Source organism: Prionailurus bengalensis, chromosome B3 (assembly GCF_016509475.1).
Source record: "Prionailurus bengalensis isolate Pbe53 chromosome B3, Fcat_Pben_1.1_paternal_pri, whole genome shotgun sequence".
NCBI classification, from domain to species: Eukaryota; Metazoa; Chordata; class Mammalia; order Carnivora; family Felidae; genus Prionailurus; species Prionailurus bengalensis.
Window position 1 is genome coordinate 135,421,027 of NC_057355.1, and position 13,833 is coordinate 135,434,859.

General features: G+C 36.7%; 1 protein-coding gene across 2 annotated transcripts in view; it reads right to left on the reverse strand.

Annotated features, from left to right (window-relative positions):
- The window catches only part of PPP4R3A (protein phosphatase 4 regulatory subunit 3A), a 37,279-nt gene that overhangs the window by 18,295 nt on the left and 5,151 nt on the right, over positions 1-13,833 (reverse strand). For both annotated transcript variants that reach the window (XM_043556851.1, XM_043556850.1), the window contains exons 2-4: positions 7,575-7,630; positions 4,169-4,267; positions 122-739 (exon numbers count right to left, since the gene is read on the reverse strand). In XM_043556851.1, coding sequence (XP_043412786.1) covers positions 122-739; positions 4,169-4,267; positions 7,575-7,630 — 773 coding nt within the window. The remainder of the gene's footprint in view (positions 1-121; positions 740-4,168; positions 4,268-7,574; positions 7,631-13,833) is intronic.

Here is a 13,833-nt window from a genome sequence, read left to right on the forward strand (position 1 = left end):
AAAACTCAATTTAGGTATTTACAAGGAACAATAAATTACTTCTGCTAAATCAATTAACCGTTTAAACGGTATCAATCAAGAAGTATCTCTGTAAGTAGGAAAATAAAATGATCTAACTCACCTGTAACATACCAACAATTTCTACCTTATTGAAAAAGATAAAGGAGTGAAGTGTTGATAACATATTTTCTTCAAAGACTGAAGGGGTAGGTAGAACCATATCTTGGATGTACTGAACTCTGTATGTCTGATGAATTTTTTGTTTCAGCTCAGGATCAGATATGGGAATCACTTCCTTAAACTTGGCTGTTTTTGTCAGAAATTCCCTGTGTTTTCGTGGTTGTGATAAAGCAGGATCATATTCTAAGCATCCAATGACGTCCATTATACATTCCTCAGAAAACATAACTTCGAAAAGAGCAGTTCGATTCAAGAGGAAGATGCCTTTGATAATTTCATACAAGTGGTGCAGTCCTTCAATATTTTCCAAATCCTCACACACATGAAAAAGCTCTAAGAGCTTTTTAATATAACCCTCATTTTCCAGTGCTAGTGCAAGTTTTTCACGACGCAGGGGGGAAGGTAAAGATGATGCCACAAGTTCTGCAATTTCCTCAAGGCGACTTAATTCACAAGATGGCAATTCTAAACCCGGTGATGACATATCATCAAAACGCTCCTCTTCAGATTCATCTACGAGATCCTGAGTGATATCCACTGAAGGGTCCTTTCCTTGAACCTATTAAATAAGATTTACGATGGCTGTCATAGAATATAATCAAGCAAATCTAAATGATATTCTTAGATGAATACAAGAGATGTTTTAAGAATCCTAGCACTGTATGCCAGGAGAGCCACCAAAGTTTAAGTAAAATTCAAATAAATATCAAACATCATAATGTTGTGATTACAGAAAACATGTAATTAATTATAAGCTACAAGGAAAATTTTAATATCAATTCCTGAAAACAAGGGCCAATGACATGTGCAAACTGGCTTTGGACCAAAGTGGGTCAGTGATATGCTATGAGTGCTGGTTGGTGGCCCCAAAATATCAGTTAAGAAAAACTATGGGAAACAAGCATATTTACACAAAAGTGAAACTATTTATAAAAAGCAACTGTAACATACACGTAATAGAGCACAGTAGAGAAGAGTCCCCAAGATGATCTACTAAAAGTAACCAAACCATGGAAGTTTTCCTTTCTATTCACCCAAATCTATAGGTTTCATGATCCCTTCCAAGAAGCCCGAAAAGTGTTGTAAGCTCCAACTTAATGTCAATATATGGGCTCTCAGGGTTCACAATTAAATACATTTTAAGGTAAAAGGATATTTTTACCAAGGGGCATAGACTTATTTTGAAATAAAATAAGTTTTGCTATCTTAGCCCTATAATTTGAGACACTGTCACTAAATTTAGCAGCCCAACAGGCCAAGTTGAATGATAAAGGCATGGAAAACTTAGACCTTATATGAAACGGCCAAGAAACTGAAATTGCTTAGCATGGTTAAGAGACTGTTAATGGATATTGGAAGGGGAGAAGGCCTGGAGTAGGTTTTGAAATTATGCTCCAAGTTGATATCATCTTGACCTTAACCCACTGGGCAACAACCACTGAAAGGCAACTAGGCACATTCACGGATTGTACCAGCCATAGTCTCAAGTTGGCTTTGGATTGTTAACTACATAAACTCTCAATACAGCTTTAGATTCCTGATACTCAGGCTATGTCTTTACCTACAGAAATACAGTAGCATTTGATTAAAAAACCAAATGTAAAGGGACAAAAACCCTTACTGTAATGACAATGCTATCTTGAGTTTATCTGCAAATATGAAGGGAATCAAAAAGGCCTGTGGTTAGGATATTCTTGGAATCTGATCTACTCAGGGAATCAAGGTGGAATTGTAATGATTTGACAAATACGTTCCAGTCTTACTTTCGGAGAAGAAATGAAGAATGAAAACAGAAGAAAGGGAGAATAAGCTACAAGTCTTCCTTAAGAGAAAGGATAAGTCTTTGAAATGAAATGAAATGAAATGAAATGAAATGAAAATGAGAATGTGGAGGCCATGAAAAGTGTAAGGAAGAAGAGATATATACAAACCTAGTATCTACTATCAAGGAGGATACTAGAAAATGGGGGTCGAGACTTTTTGCTGTTTCTAGATCAAGAAACGAGCAGAGTTCAAGAGTAAGAAAAACATGTTAAGATCTCAAAAGAGCAAAAGGTAATGCATTCCTTAGAGCTAGGATCTAGAAATTAAGAAGTACAGACAGGATCATGAAAGACTGTGACTGAGAAACAACAATTTGAATCTGAAGTATGCACAAGTTGAAGGGGAAGATCAGAAAATCATAAAATAGCCAGTGAGTCCTAGGAAAGTTACTAGAGACAAAGTATACAAATACTACTACCTATGGCCCAAGTGTAAATGAAGAATTACAGCCTAAGGATACGTATAGTGAGGATGTGACAATTTATTAAAGGCAATTTATTAAATTTATTAAAGCCTGTCATGACAGCAACACATGGAGTCCCAGGTGTGAGTATTGGCCCTAATAGACTGTGTCCAGGGTGAGCTTGTTCAACTCAGAAAAGTGAAGGAGAACAAGGTCTGTCTGAGCAATGGGTGCCCTTAGTATACCGAACTCTTCAATCTCCTCTCTCTATGGGAGAACTACTACACACAGGACAAAATCTGGAGGCAAGTGCTATGAAAACAAACATATGGGAAAGAAAGCAAAGAACAAGAATGAAGAAAAAGGAATTCAGATATAAATGTCAGTCTTTCACACATTAGCAAAAAGGGACAGTTTGTTGGTCACGTTAATATGTGAAGAACACAGCTGAATAGGCGATCAAGCAGAAATAAATTCTGCAAATAAGGAAACACTGTGCCTCAAGGACACTGCAGTTTTATTAAAGCGATGGCTCTCAAACTTCAGGGGGCATTGAGAATCACCTAAAACAGGAACTGACAAATGATAGCCAAACATGGCTCACCACCAATTTTTGTAAATAAATCTTATTACCAGAGAACCACGCTCTTTAGGTATGCATCACGTGTGGCTACTTTCATTTTACAACAGGAGAGTTGAATGGCTGTTAAACTGCATGGCCAACAAGGCCTGAAATATTTACTATCCCGCCCTTTACAGAGAAAATGTGACCTGGAAGGCTTGTTCAAATGTAATTCAAATACAATTACTAGGACCTACTCACAGAACTTCCGATTCAGTAGGTCTCAGGGTGGGGGTCTCAGAATTTGCATTTCTATCAGTTCTCAGGTCACGCTGCTGGTCTGACGACCACACTTTGAGAACCAATAAATTAAAGAACCTGCTAAAGAGTATTCTCCAATTAAAATAAGTGTGGAGACTGAGAAACTGTCCTTAGGATGCAATCGTTTAAATGAGTCTATAACAAGAGCCAGTGGCTTTAGCATATAATAAATGCAAAACAGAGTGCATGACAAATGCATACCCAACAAGACGGTGGAGATCATGTGACTAGAGGTACTAGAGTCACTAGGAAATTCCAGAATCAACTGAGAACACGCAAGATGAGGTGGAACAGATAGTCAAGAACTACTAGAAGTTACTGAACAAAGTGAGATCAGATTGGCATTTTTAAAAAGATCCTTCTAGCTGTGGTATGGATTTGTGAAGACCAGTCAGGGTGAAAGCAATAAACAAGGCAAGAAATGACAGTGGCTTAGTACATTGTCATAGCAGTGAAAATAAAGAGAAGTGAACGAATTTAAAATTTGTAATTGAAGGACTGAATGGATGTTAAGTGATGAAGGAAGGATAAATATGACCCACAAGTTTCTGGTTTCAGCAACTGGATGGCATTTACTGAGATGAGGGAGATGGGAGAATGAACAGATTCAGAGGAGATTATGTTCGGTTCTGAACTATTAAATGAGACACTAGTGAACACTCATGGAGGAGCTCTCAAAGACAGCTGGATATGAAAGTGTGGAGTTCAGCACAGATTGAGGTAGATAAATTGCACTTGCCTATAAATCAAGCTTTTCACAGAAAACAGTGAATTTAAGAAATATGAAATGCTATTTAAAATCTTGGGCATTAGCTAAAAGCGCAGCAAAAAACAATATACTCAGAGAGCATGTTAACTTTCTAGTTTCCTAAAATTACCTGACATATTTTCTCCCAAATCTCATCACATCCAGCTTTTTCTTGAAAGCTAAGGGCCAAGTCATAATTTTCTGCTTCAGACCACACAATCAAAGTATCCTTGAGAGAAAAAAAAAAGTCTGATTAGTATCAATTATCACAAACTAAAGTATAAGGCTTAAATAAACAAAGCAACAAGGAATTGCATGTGAACAGTACTCAGCAACATCCATACTGGTAATTGCCAAGCCTCTGTATACCTGGCTATAAAATGAAAACAATGTTTTCCTTAAGGAGAAGTTAACAAATAAATAAAAAGTACTACAAAGCGACCAATCTAAATGTACTAAAAGATACATACCTAAACACTGTATCAATCCTTTGCCTGCACACTAGTTACATTTTATGCTCTAGTCACAATGCCCAGAAAGGAAGCCTGAGCATTCATTAATTAGGGCACGTTAGGAGGATGGAATTAATAAACAAAATTCCTTCTCTCATCTCTCTATTGTCAACATTGGGTGTTCTTTACCTGGGGCACCTGAAGCCCATGAAATTACTGGCTAAATCTGTAATATGTGAGCACTTATCTGGGCAGAAAGTTTTTTAACCTCCGCCGAAGTGCTGTAGTTCAAAAAGCAAGATGCTCCTACCACCCACAACTCCTTTGCTCCTACTTGGACAGGCTTTTATTTAATGGTAATAAGTTTAATGAATAGTAAAAATATTGACAGGGTCTAAGATATCTTTTCAAACTTACTGACAGTAATAAGCATATAGACTGTTCCGGAGTCATCAACTATTTCAAAAATAAGCCCTCCAACTGAGAGAGTTTTGTGACCCATATATGAAATTTTGAATGGTACCAAGGAGAATTACATTCAAAAAGAAGCCTAATGGAACAGCTACCATATAGCATTTTTTTTCAGGCTGGTCCAAAGAAAAGAATTAGGAGAAGTCAGAATTAGGAGGATGTGAGTACAACATAAAGAAAACATAATTCAATCTAAGAAATAACTGCAAGGAGCCAAGCAAAGGTTAGGTGAGCATCTACCAGAATGATAAAAGGTTCCTGTATTAAGAAGGAAACATGGCTAGTCCATCTTTAAGGTAACTTAAAAGGTATGTCTACATGGAGGAAGCTTCTAATACTTTTCCCTATCAAAGATACCCCTTATTGTACACAGATGGATCCCCTGATTAAAAATTTGTCTCCTAACCAGCATATTAATTCCTTTCAGTCAATTATGTAACTGTCCATCATGAGGACCAGTAGTCTCTCGCTGAACTACAGTGATGCCAACCAGAAGTAAATAAATGATCATCTGAATAGGCTGTGCAGTATTACTAATAGAATAAATCCACAATTTTTATTCAAAATTTTAAAAAACAGCTCAAAGACTCCTTTTTACTGTCCTCAAGAACTTCTAGAGATCATAGATACCAGGCACACATCTGTTCCACAGTGACTGAGTAGCAGTTCAAACTCAAAATAATTTATAAACATTGTAAGATCAACACACCAGAAATTAGTCAGTTGGGAAACCTCCTAGAGTCTGCTTCATCTTTAAAATAGGTAGAATACATACTGTTATGAAAATTGCTGATAATATAACACCTACTGGAACAAACCTAAAACCAATGATCACATTAGTAATAAGACAGATTTAATACAACCATAAGCAATTACTCTGGTACAATGTAAATTCAGATTCATCTACAGGCTTAAATCAGTGCACAGCTAGCTATTTGCAACCACGTGGATGGAACTGGAGGGTATTATGTTAAGTGAAATTAGAGAAAGACAAAAATCCTATGACTTCACTCATATGAGGACTTTAAGAGACAAAACAGGACAAAACAAGAGACTCATAAATATGGAGAACAAACTGAGGGTTGCTGGAGGGGCTGTGGGAGGGGGGATGGGCTAAATGGGTAAGGGGCATTAAGGAATCTACTGAAATCATTGCTTCACTATGTACTAATTTGGATGTAAATTTTAAAAAATAAAAAATAAAGTTAAATAAAAATACAGAAATAACCTTCAAAAAAATATCAGTGCACAGTTAGACATATGCTCTTAACTGTCCATTTGACAAATTTAGAAGTTTGAAAATTTTTAGGAATTGCTCTGTTTTCCTTAAAGAGCCTAAAATCATCTTGTTTATCATCCAACATTAACCTATAGGTTAAGACATACGGAGCTCTTCATTCATCCTCAAAATAGACTTGATCTTTCCTTTTTCTTCAGATGACTTTTACTCTTCAACTACCTAAAACCTCAAAACACTAATTTATGTATTTAGGGATAGAATAGCAATGGCAAATACTCTAGTCTCCAGCCACTCCAATCAACCAATCTTAATGGTTCTTAATGGTTTTCTTAAGATCACTAAATGCAACGGTGTTAGCAGAACATTAGACTATCAAGAAAATATTTCAATTGTACCAAATGTTTGTTGGACAAATACATCACCACTAAACAGATTTAGGAGTTAATATCAGCTTTCCCATATACTCTCTGTGTGACCTCAACCAAGTCACAATCTTTAGGGATCTAATATGCAAAGTAAAGCCAACACTAACTTTCCTCTAGTAGTATTTTAATGGTCAGTGATGAAGCAAAGCACTTTACAATTTATTTATAGATTAATATATTTATAAATTAATATACACATATGAATGCATTGGTAATAGCCTTTAGTCTAAATTATTTTATATCTATACCTTCAGGGTAATGCGGGGACTGATACTGCTTTTACTGGCTTTGTACAGCACTCAGTGGGTGGGTGGGTGGGTGGGTGTGTGTGTGTGTTCTGAATAAATACCCTTTGATGACAGTGCTACTAGGTACCAAATAGAGAAAGATTTACTTTCAGGTATCACTTGCTCTCTGAAGGATACAAGAAAGAGCATACTGAAACTAAAAGTTGTCTTAACAAACTGCATCACTGTTATATTACCATAAGGTCCTATTCAGGCTATGTAAGAAATCAGACTCTTACCTACACTGGATTGCTGTATAGGGACAGAAATATCCCTTCTGCACTAGCATCTACAACAGCAAAGAAAGCAGTTTCTACCATTTCGTTGTGTTAATAGCTGATTATATCAGTAGCCACTTTTTTCTTTAGGGAGAAACCAGAAAACTATACTGTTTTAGTTTTAACTTTTGAGAATTAAATCTTAGTTGCTAGAATATCTGAAATATAAACTAAGTTTAACTTGAAGTATTTTTTTTAATTTAAAATAAAATGATTGCTTTATACAGAGATTGGTTAAAATCACATTTTAGAATTAGACTAGGAAAGTATGTTGTAACCTGTTTTGAATTTCTCATTGCAAGTAATCAATGGTAAATTTTCATTTAATCACCAAACTGAGAGGATAACATACAAGGTAAAACATAACATCTTCACATTTTTACCTGTTGTTTCTGATATGCGGTGTTAGGATTTATTTTGGACTCTAAAAGCAGAGAACCTGGGAAACAAAAGAAAAACAAAACAAAACATTCCATTATGTGATTGCAAAGCAGCACAATTACATTCCATCACATACACACACATTTCCTTTCCTGAACACTCGATACAAATGTAACTTCAGTTAAGGAAACAGTGTTTTAAAAACAATTTTAAATATAATAAAACTTGTAACCCAACAAATACTTGATATATTATGTTTACTTTTAACAAGAAGAACACAATTATCTGAAGAGTGAGGAATGGGTGGTAAAAGAAATCTAACACCTTACGGGCAGCACAGAGTAGTGACATGGCACAGCACGTAGCAGGATGACCTGGGTTTAAATCTCTGAAACACATCAGGACCTGGATACGATCCATTTCCCCAGTACATCCCCACATTATGCTTCACCTTCAGAAAGTCTCTTACTTCTGTTCCAGAATTGCCACACTTCTCCATCTTCAAATAATCAATTGTTTTCTGATAGTAAACTAATTTTAATTTGCACATTTCTGTATTTTTCCCCCCTGGCCATATCATAAGACTTGCGATATTCAGGAAATAACTAGTACTTTGTTGGGGCGCCTGGGTGGCTCAGTCGGTTGAGTGTCTGACTTCAGCTCAGGTAATGATCTCACGGTTCATGGGTTCGAGCCCCACGTCGGGCTCTGTGCTGCCTGTTGAGGATTCTTTCTCTCTCTCTTTGTCCCCTGCTCTCTGCACACTCTATCGCAGAAGTAAACTTAAAAAAAAAATGTTTATTTATTTTTGAGAGAGAGAGAGAGAGAGAGAGAGAGAGAAAATGAGTAGGGGAGGGGCAGAGAGACAGGGACACACTGAATCCGAAGTAGGCTCCAGACACTTAACTGACTGAGCCACCCAGACTCCCCTTAAAAAATAAACTTTGACAGTTAAAAACTGAGAACAAACTGAGGGTTGATGGGGGGTGGGAGGGAGGAGAGGGTGGGTGATGGGTATTGAGGAGGGCACCTTTTGGGATGAGCACTGGGTGTTGTATGGAAACCAATTTGTCAATAAATTTCATAAAAAATTAAAAAAAAGGAAAATTAAAAAAAAATAAACTTTGATAAATTTCCCTGTGCTTCAATTTTCTTTATGCACAATTATTGGACTTTTAAATTTTGTAATTAGAAGTTTCTAGTGTTGCATTCATAACACGAAAAAGCAGCAAGGACATGAATATCTAGAGTCAACATTATTAAAAGCCTTCAACTATCTTTGTAAATATTCCTCCACTGTTTCCTGTAAATACTAGAACAGAAATTGCAATCTGTCGTTTCCCAGTGAAATCAGAGTATTCAGGTACATTATGGATCAAACTTGACTTTTTATAGATGAGTTGTGGCATACAATTATACTCAAAACGTGGTTTCTAGCAGAAAATACATTTCCAAAACCTACCTGAAATACCTATCACATCCTCAAAAACAATCCATCTTCAAAAAACTACATAAATAACAGACTGAAACTGGATTAAAGATCCAAGAGGTCTTGTGTCTTACAACCAAAATAAGTAATGCCTCTTTAAAATTAGGGGCGCCTGGGTGGTACTGTTGGTTAAGCGTCTGACTTTTTGGCTCAGGTCATGATCTCGCGGTCCATGAGTTCAAGTCCCGCATCGGGCTCTGTGCTGACTCAGAGCCTACTTTGGATTCTGTGTCTCTCTCTCTTTCAAAATAAACAAACGTTTAAATGAATGAATGAATAAATGTTAAACTGCACAGGGGCGCCAGTGGCTCAGTCATTTAAGTGTCCAAATTTAGCTCAGGTCTTGATTTCATGGTTCGTGGGCTTGAGCCCCATGTCAAGCTCTGCTGACGATACAGGAACTGCTTGGGATTCTCTCTCTCTCTGCCCCTCCCCTACTTTCATGTGGACTCTCTCTCAAAATAAATGAACCAAAAAAAAAAAAAAAAAAAAAAAACAAACAAAAAAAAAAAACCCCAACAAGTTAAGCTGCAATAAAAGCATGATCTACCCAAAAGAAAAAATTGGACATCATTGATCAATGATAATTGGATAGGATCAAAATCAAAATCTGTGCTACAAATAACACCATCAAGAATGTGAAAAGACAACCCATAGAGTGGGGAAAAATAATTGAAATCATATATCTGATTAAGGGATTTTTATACAGAACTCTGACAACTTAAATAATAAAAAGACAACCCAATTTTGGTCAATAAATCTGAACTGACATTTCTCCAAAGATATACAAACGGACCATGAACATAAGAAAAGATACTCAACATCATTAGTCATTAAAGAGATGCAAATAAAAACCACAAATAAGACCATTTAACACCTGCTAGGATGCCTATAATCAAAGGCAGTGTTGCCAACCATGTGGAGAAATTGGATCCCTCATACATTTTGCTTGAGGTATGTAAAAAGGCATCCAGTTTGTAAAACAGTTTGGCAGTTCCTCAATTGCTAGAGTTACCAGCAATTCCACTCCTAGGTATATACCCAAGAGAAATGAAAACATATGTATGGTCACACAAATATGTGTACATGTAGTTTCTTAGCAGCACTTTTTCATAACAGCAAAAAAGTGGAAACAATCCAAATGTCCAAAAACTAATGCATAAATACTATTCAGCTATACAAAAACAAAAAACAAATAAAAAAACCCCAAAAAAACGCCATAACATGGATAAAACCTGAAAACATTACAAGTGAAAGAAGCCAATCATAAAGGCCTATATTCTATGACTGTATTTATATGAAATGTACAGAGTGTACAAATCAGAGAAAGAGGTGTAGGTTAGTGATTGTTTAGGGCTGGGGAGGAAAGGGGAGTGAATAGGTAGTGACTTCTAATGGTTACACGATTTCTTTCAGAGAGGACAAAATATTCTAAAATTAGATTGTGGTGATGGTTGCGTAATACTGTGAATATACTGAAAAATACTGAATTATACACTCTGAATGGGTGAATTATATGGCATGTGAACAACGTTTTTGAAAAAGTGTAAATACTCATTTGGTAGAATACCACATAGCAGTGTTAATGAGTGAACCAAATATGTGAATCTTATAAATATCTACCATATAATTCTATTTACATAAAATTTAAAGACTAGCAAAAATTAACCTGTGGTGTTCATACACAGGTGGAGATAGTGACTGAGAAGGGACAGGCTTCCAGAGTGCTGGTTATTTTGCAAAAATTCATCAGGCGGAATACTTATGATCTATGTGCCTTTTTGATGTATTACACTTGAAAAGTTTTTTAAAAAGTTCAAGAGTAGGGGTAAACAGAGGGGTGGAGTTATCACTTCAAATTGTGCTTTCGAAAACCACACCTGTAACAGTGTGTCAACTATACTTCAATAAAAAGAAAGAAAGAAAAAGAGAGAGGAAGGGAGGAAGGAAGGAAGGGAGGGAGGGAGGGAGGGAGGGAGGGAGGAAGGAAGGAAGGAAGGAAGGAAGGAAAACACACACCTGACCTGGCCGCGCTAAGAACAAAAAGTGGTAGTGGTACAACTATTATTTTTCAGGTACCAACTCCTTTTGCATTTGCTTCAAAACTCTCTCTCCATAAAATTACAGGGTTAAGGGTAATTAGAAAGGAAAAACCACAAATTCAAGTGTTCCCTCCAAAAGCCCTAGCTAAAGCAAGAATAAGCACATAACTAGAAGCTTCTGATGTTGGCAAGTTTTTCTTTTTTTCTGGGCCGCTCAAGATGTTAAAGGGAAGTATCTTCTGAAACACATTTTCAGTCACATCCCATGGCTTTGACCTAATATACCACCTTAGGAAGTCCAGCTCTGGTCCCCAAATACCAGGCTCCCTAAGAAAGCAGTAAGTAGGCTGCAGAGGGTGAAGCATGGAAACTGCCTTTTAGTTTGGGGGCTAAGATAATAACAAAGACATATTTCTAGTTTTATATCTAGGCTATCTATTAGGTAGGTTCCCTTCCCCTATCTCTTAGTTTCTACTAGATCAAGTTATGAGCACTTCTCCAATTAACTGAAAAAGAACCAGTTGAGTGTTAATACGCATTAACACAATCCTTTCTCCCAAGTTTACTTGTCTCAGTTGCTATAGCTACAGTACCCGGAATAGCCATTTCATCCTAGTAATATATGGGTATGGCTGGGGATATAGAGTTCAACTGTAGGTGAGAGGCATTTATCATGGTAGCAGAGACAACAGGGGAGAAATGAGGAAGATGATCCGTAGCAGCAGACCTCAAGCAACATTGCAGGAGGTAGAGTTGGTTCTCATTAAGGAGAACACATGCTTTTGATACCAGGTAGGTCCAATGTTAGCTTAATAACTGAAGCACATATGCACAAGAGTCCCCACCCAAACTTCATTTGAGAAACATACCCATCCTCTCCAATAAAAGATGCCTTATCCCCAAGAATTCACTCTCACCCTCTCCATGACACCTCCTCCTCGTCTGACAAAGACACTCTGTCACACAGACTAGAGAAAGACAAGCCTACACAGCAAACCCCAATATCAAAGACTTGAGAAAAGCCAGTTGGCAAGGATATACTGGACACAAAGAAAAATCAAGACCATGATCAAACTAAAAGGAATGCATCAATACATGGAATTCAATTTGTCACTGCAGAATCTATCATTCAGACCAGTAGCAAAATCAAACACCCTCAGGTGAGCTAAAGTGTATTCCTACACAGCAAATGCTTGTCGGAGTCTATGTCAAAGAAGCTCTGATAGGCCTACGAGTCCATATTTGCACACAGACTTCTTAAAAAAAATAAAATAATTTTTTTTTACTAATACCAAGACTGACAACCAGCACAACTTTTGGGGAGGGTCATTTTATCTGTATCTAAGAGACTTTTAAACACATACTACTCTTTGGTCTAACAGTTCTGGAAATTAGCCTACATGTTCACACAGTGCCAAGTATACGAACAAATGGGTCACTAGCAGCATCTGTAATGGTAAAAACCTAGAAACAATCTCTATGCCAGCTGTCCTCAAAGTGGGGGACCTCAAGGAGTCTGGAAAATCAAAACTATTTTCATAATATGACTAAAATATTATTTACCTTTTTCACCCTTATTTTTCTCAGTGTTGACACTGATATTGCAAAAGATTGAATGCAGAAGCAGGTTAAGAAATTAAACCAGACACTAAAGAGATTTGTAAAACTACGAAACAAGGGACACTCTTCTCACTAAATTCTGACTTAAGAAAAGCTTTTTAAAGTCTTAGTTTTAAATTCTAATATGGCAAATATCAGTAGATACAACCCACATAAAACAAAAGTTTTGGGGGATCCCAAGTTCTAACAGTATAAAGATCTCCTGGGGAAGAAAGTAGCAGAAATGCTACTCTATGCCAGCAACAGTATACTTGCAGGAATTAAACATATACAAAGATTTACTATGCTTTTAGATGACAGATCTGTGTATCTTAACATAGATGCCCTAAATATATAGACAAAAAGGAGGTCTGTACACTCAGGAAACAGGGGAACAATGGTATAGGAGGGAAAATGCCACTCAGAACATCACCAAGACAACTGTAAGTAGAAGTTGTCAAACATAGATAAGCAAGAATGATGGACAATAAAACATTTAGTACAACAATGAGTATAGATGATTTGAGGTCATTAAAAACTTTACCTCCCTGCTTCATGACATCTTTGTTCCTCCTGTAAAATGAAATGTATCTTTGAATCTATTCTTGTATCCTGCTGCCAATTCCCAACACACCTCGATCAAAACAAATACCTCCAGGGAGTGGGATGAGAAGTAGTTGGTAGCACACCAGTGAAGCATCATTCCAAAAGTGTCTGAATCAGAGAACCTACAACTAGTGCCTGCCGCCTGGATCCAGCCAGCAGACAGCCTGTTTGGGCTGCAGTCTAACACACATTCATACACTGAATTCATGAAAATGTTTTAAAATGCAAAGACTTTACATTAAAAAAAAAATCTAGATTTCTGGCTGAGTGAAGGAAAAAAAGACCACAGAACTAAACTATTTAATCAAAGAGTCACTAGAGCAAGACTTATGGTTAGAAAAAATGATATCCCTAGGGTTGTTGTATTAACCAAAAATTTCAAGTGCCAACCCCAGCATCTACTACATAACCAGCACTCAGTACTTGTTTTTTTTAAAGCATGGTCAAACTATCATTTCACTGGCATCACTGTGCTGCTGAATAGCAGAAAAATTAGTAATAAAAATGATCCAGAAACATATTACA